Here is a 6,018-nt window from a genome sequence, read left to right on the forward strand (position 1 = left end):
AAAAACGACGTTTCACGATAAATGCATCGATACTCTACCGAATAAAATACGCATAATTTAGTCGCGTAGTTTCATCAGAAAAACGACGTTTCACGATAAATGCATCGATACTCTACCGAATAAAATACACATCATTTAGTCGCGTAGTTTCATCAGAAAAACGACGTTCAATCATCCCGAGAATTTTCGTACCTGACCCCTGTTGTCAAACTTTTGCCTGACGCCGTACTGCTTCTGCCATTTTTTCATCTGCCTCTGCCGATCACTGTAGGATGAAAACCAAACAAAATATATATTTCTCCTGATAAGATATTATAACCAGGGTTTCTTACACATAGGAGGTCAAATTTAAAACATCGCTGTTGTGAAAATGTAGTCAAATGCAGTCTAAGACATTAAAATTTGTAAAATTTTGCTGGGGAGACCCCCCAGAACCTCCCAGCGAGTGGAGGAGTTCCTCCTCTCCCTCTCTCCCCCCGCGTCCTTTCTCTACAGCACGCCTTTGAATTCATCATGCGTGTTTTTCCCCCAAACTGGCCATTACCTCCTTTGTCTAATTTTCCCTCAGATGAAACCCTGATAACTGATGCAAATCCACCAAAATATTGGTGTGATGTACTCCATACTATGTGCATTGCTATACTTTATACAATGTGAATATTTCTGTTTTAAAAACAACAATGGCACCTTTAACAGACCCTCCTTACCGTTCCCTGCTCTTCTGGGTTTTCGATAGCACTTGCAAGCTATTGGCAGCTTTCTGATCACGCCTTTCCCTCTCTCGTCTAAAGTCACGTCGCTGGAAATACAGAAGTACTTAAATTGTAAAGCAACATCTATTTCAGCCAAACTCATACCGAGTATTTAATATTAACGAATATTTGCGAACCAACCACAATCAGATCTTTTTTAACAATAAGGCCATAATAAAAATAGTGTTTGTTTGCGCTCACCCAACTGACTCGCCAAAAAGGGGCAGACTCAAACAATTTTATTGATCTTTCCCACTCTTTTTTTTTTACAAATTGTATCACTGTACCTTATATAAATCTGTAGGCAATACATTATATGTACCAAGCAAAAGAAACATTAAACTTAAAAGGTATCTCCACACAAGCACACCCGAGCATGTAGACACCATGCTGAATTTGTAAAAAAAAAACCTCAAAAAAAAGGAAAAAAGCGGACCTACCTACCCAAACTTTTCAGCCTGGCTTGGGTGAGGGCAAACAAATATTTTTTTAATTGTGGCCTAATAGGACTTAAAATCTTGAATCTCCTGCATATGAACATTAGCTACTTGCTGTGTTATCAAGACCGACAGCTACGTGAAACGTGAGGCCCCACCTGGAATCGTCCTCTGCCACGCTGGTACATTGGCCGCTGAACCTTAGAGGTGTCGACCAACTGGAAGCTGCTCTCATCCTCTTCGTGGTAGTACGCATACTGGTTAGCCGAGCTAAACTGGGACTGATAACGATCTGGAAAACAATAAACCAAGTTCAGTAAGACTGTTTTTGTCGCATTTGTATGATGATAGCAGGCCTGATAATGCTACTATTACTACAGTTACACCACCGATTTTCCCGAAAACCCTCGGTTCCAAGGCCTTTCCGGATTATCCGATACACCTCTGAGCAACTATATACTTCCCATGTCTCTAAAGCATCATGCACTGCTAGAAACTTAAATTGAACAGTTGTGGTGTTTTTGTTTCTTTATCACTGACACTTGCACCTGCCTTAGAAGCCATAGCTAGGGTAAAATTTTAGTAAAATAAGTTATGAATTGCATAAAATCAAGAGCTCACCACCAAATGCTGCAGTTTAAACAATTTAAGGAGAGTGCACCGTCCGCAACGATCGCACCGCCATCTGTGGCCACCCGGTAAACTAATAAGAATTTCAAATTAATTTTATCCAGACTAAAAAAAGTTCAGGTCCATCAGTGTCTGGAAAATCGGTGGTGCACCTGTACTAATAATTATAGTATATTATTCGTAGTATACTGGTTAATTGCTGCCAATATTATCATACCATCTGTACTAGCATTAAGATGGGAAAATATTCACTTATCATAGGTCAAGTATACAAGAACGCATTACTGCTGGAATAGAACAAATTACACGATGTCGATGATATGTATTATTACTAGCTACCACAGAATACCACGTACTAGTGTATCGCTTGTCAGTATAAGTGCTTCCAGTCCAGTCTGATGCCTGCAAGTGTGAAACAGCTTGTATATTAAAAGTGCTTGAAATGATTGAGTGTTCCTGAATCCACCTTGTCACTGACAATGTCAATGGCATACCGCCATATGCACGCAATCAGGAGTTTTTTCAGCCACACAAAAAAAATTAACATAGCTTGTTATGCAGGTCCTTATATTTCACACCATGAATTCGCAATATTTACCAACAATATATATATATATCAACAAACTAACATGTGAACTATATAATTTGAAATGTTAGCTTTTGCTTGCGCTTGAAACGTACTACAGTACACAAGCACTTGAAACGTCTCAATAAAAATAAAAAAAGTTAAATAAACACAAATGTATTTACTACCAAAGTCTTAATGTTTCTCTACTCTATTTTGCCTATAATGACCTGTAAATGCGGGTCAAATGCTCATCTGCAACACACAAGTACACCGCACGCTAGCTGCTGCACACCGACACATAAATATATAGCAGGTAGGAAAGCGTGCTGCCAAAATTTGCTCGACGCTCGCTTGATTTCACACGAATACAACACAAACATTCAACCATTCAACTCCATCTTATAAAAAACATACTGTCTGTGTTCGTAACCAAGCTGTGTCACGCGAAATCACACAAAGCCTGACGAAATTCTCGCGTTCGCTCCCGTTGCGCAGTTTATGTAAATGGCTGCAAGTACAGTGCTATAGGAGGCGCACTGCATTTTGGGAAACTACCACGCTGCTTTCCAACTCCCGTACGAGCCTCGTCAAAGCCGGGAGTGAAGCGTTGCAATGCGCCGCAAAAACGAGGTCACGAAGAGCGCCGGTAGGCGTTTCCTGATTCCGACAGCCATTTACATAAACTGCGCAACGGGAGCGAACGGGAGAATTTCGTCAGGCTTTGTGTGATTTCGCGTGACACAGCTCGGTTACGAACACAGGCAGTATGTTTTTATAACAAGTGAACACTGCCCTTCAAATAGAAAAAAAGATGGAGTAGAATGGTTGACTGTTTGTGTTGTATTCGTGTGAAATCAAGCGAGCGTCGAGCGAATTTTGGCAGCACGCTATCCTACCTGCTATATATTTATGTGTCAGTGTGCAGCAGATAGCGTGCGGTGTACTTGTGTGTTGCAGATGAGCATTTGACCGGCATTTACAGGTAATTATAGGCGAAATAGAGTAGAGAAACATTAAGACTTTGGTAGTCAATTTTTTTTATTGAGACGTTCCAAGTGCCTGTGCTACAGTAGGCCTAATTATCACCGCAGACCAATATTGGCAATAATATCAGCTACTCGTACTCACTTTACCAAGCCGATCAGCCTTATAAAACGGCTGATACGGCATGTCTTTAAACTGGTCAGGAACAGCACATGGTCCCCACCCACTAGGGTTATCTTGAATTTTCGGAGGGATGAATTTTGCAGACATTTTCGGTAAAATATGCCTGAATCAAATAGAATTGCAATCCATGTGGAATACCGACCCAACTCAGGAACCGGAAACTGAACACAGGTTCTGCCATCTATTTTTAAAATTTCTATATGGACAACAATTTATTAATCTTTTCTAGTCAGATAAAATCAATAGAGTTACGGGCAATAAAAATCAATAATAATTCTGAACATGTTTGCTATATTATTTCTAGGGTTATATTGTGTTTTAATGATTTTTGTTGTATTTGGTAACTATTGCATTTAACCGACAGATGGCGTGCATATGATATGGCGCGAAAGTAAACGAAAGTTCATACTCTCTTTGCAAGAAAGTTGTGATCATAATATTTATTATTAAAATATATCATGATAGCAATAACGGTGCATTTATTTACAACGTGTGTAAGCTGAGCAGTCATTCCCGCTAGTTTAAGTTGTGTTAAGGAGTGTGTTATTTGACAGTTAATCAAAGTTTGACAGTGAAGCTGCGTGTATCAAACTTCATTGTCACAACACAATCACGTAGGGGCCTAATTTTGCAATTTATACTTATGTACGACGTTTAACCCAAGCCATATCGTAGGCATGGCAAATGTAAGGGCATCAGTGGAAGGGTTGGAAGTCCTATTTCCATTTGAGCCCTATAAATGTCAGTTGGACTACATGGCATCAATGATTAAATGTTTACAAAAGGTGAGAATGTGTACATTGTGTACTTGTATTTGTAAATCACTACGGTACTAAATAAAATGTAAGTTGTAGTTGTAGTTTATATTTTTATCTTGTTCAAGCAAGGTGTAATTGCAAAGAAAGGGAATTGTATGTAACACGAATGTGTCAGTATTGCCTCTGAACAACCCCCTAGCTCATTCTGTACGTATTTGGAAACACGGATCTTGGCTAGCGCATTTAAACAATTGGAACTATATATATGTTATATATTACTGTAGATTTAATATAATATAGCCCCTGATGTGAGTAGTACTAATTTATGTTTGAAATCTACTTGATTGAACAATTTACTATATTGCAGGGAGAGAATGGAATTTTGGAAAGTCCAACAGGAACAGGAAAGACACTCTCTCTGCTATGCTCTTCTCTAGCTTGGCTAGAAACACAGAAAGCAAAGGTTTGAATCTTGCTCCATATATTATATATACGCGTTCTCCCGAGAGAGCGTGAACGTACCCGGGAGTCCCACTCATTGAGGGTCTTGATGTTGATGAACTGCAGCTCTCCCGTGGAGCCGTACATGACTGCGTCGTGCTCGCAGCGAACTATTAGCTCGATGCTGTTCCCCAGGTCCCACTTACGGTACCTGCCGCCGCCGACGAAATAAGCATCGGTTATATAAGCGCGCGTGACATTCCACGCGCGAGACGGACGTGTATTTAAGCGGTCAGATTATTATCGATCGTAGTAAGAGACGTGGGTTCGTAAAACGGGGTAATAAACGCGAGATTCAGTTAGGTCGGCCTGCGACGGACGTGCTTTTTAACGGTCAGGTATCATATATATTCAACTATAAATCGTCGTGGAAACGTGGGTTTGTAAAACGCGGTAAATGGGTAAGAAACACTGGAATTCACATTTAGTAAGCGCGTACTTCACCGTAGATCGATTCGTACGCGTAGAAAGCAATAGATTTCCTCGGTTTTGACGTCGTATGAAACTGAAGCGGCGCGAGAGAAACGTCCGTGATTGACACCGAGACACTTGTTTCACCTGCCGCGTGCGATCACCATGCTTACCTGTATGCAACCGATGCCACCTCTCCTTCCTCCTCCTCCTGAATGAACGGATTCGGCTTGGGAAAGGAATATCTTTCCTCTCCCTGGCAGTAGGTGAAAAAACAAAATCCGTCAGTTATTTTTCCGCCGGCTTGTTATTTTCCGCCCAGTTATTTTCCGCACCAACGCATTTCGATTCGAGATGATTCCGCCGATGTTGAGCTTAGTACGCCATTCACAAAATTCGCGAGTACTCGTGCGTTTCCTTCCTTAGAATCGCACGCGAGTCGAGCGTACAGACGCGGCAGATGTAATTGGCGTTACCTGACGCAGCACTTGCTGCGAGAAGTTGTGGTTGATGAAGGTCGCCTCAAGGGCGAGGTTGCGCGGAGAGTTGTGGGACATGACGTCGTCCGGTGGCGGCTCACTCGATGTCTCGCTCACCGTCAGCAAGTCTGTCGACACAAGAGCAAGTCTTCATGTTTACGCGAGCAATAGCCGTGTTCGATTACAGAAACAATAGCCGTGTTCGATTACAGGAACATAGCCGTGTTCGATTACAGGAAACATATAGACACGACCAATACATGCCTGCACCGTCTCGTTCGATTACAGCAACATAGCGCCTATTCGAATCTTACT

The 6,018-nt window shown here is 41.4% G+C and overlaps 2 protein-coding genes across 2 annotated transcripts in view; one reads left to right on the forward strand and one right to left on the reverse strand.

Moving 5' to 3' along the window:
* LOC106812160 (eukaryotic translation initiation factor 3 subunit D-like) overlaps positions 1-3,721 on the reverse strand; it is a gene marked incomplete in the record, with an annotated part of 14,672 nt that extends 10,951 nt beyond the window's left edge. Inside the window, 5 exon segments of the mRNA XM_014815963.1 lie at positions 193-265; positions 708-799; positions 1,348-1,481; positions 2,176-2,221; positions 3,516-3,721. Of these exon segments, the coding sequence (XP_014671449.1) occupies positions 193-265; positions 708-799; positions 1,348-1,481; positions 2,176-2,221; positions 3,516-3,641 (471 nt within the window).
* A 233-nt stretch (positions 3,722-3,954) lies between these two features.
* The window catches only part of LOC106812161 (regulator of telomere elongation helicase 1 homolog), an 18,915-nt gene continuing 16,851 nt past the window's right edge, over positions 3,955-6,018 (forward strand). Inside the window, exons 1-3 of the mRNA XM_014815964.1 lie at positions 3,955-4,339; positions 4,680-4,775; positions 5,726-5,829. Of these exons, the coding sequence (XP_014671450.1) occupies positions 4,232-4,339; positions 4,680-4,775; positions 5,726-5,829 (308 nt within the window). The 5' untranslated portion in view covers positions 3,955-4,231. The remainder of the gene's footprint in view (positions 4,340-4,679; positions 4,776-5,725; positions 5,830-6,018) is intronic.

Source organism: Priapulus caudatus, unplaced genomic scaffold, assembly GCF_000485595.1.
Source record: "Priapulus caudatus unplaced genomic scaffold, Priapulus_caudatus-5.0.1 Scaffold614, whole genome shotgun sequence".
In the NCBI taxonomy this organism is placed as follows: Eukaryota; Metazoa; Priapulida; class Priapulimorpha; order Priapulimorphida; family Priapulidae; genus Priapulus; species Priapulus caudatus.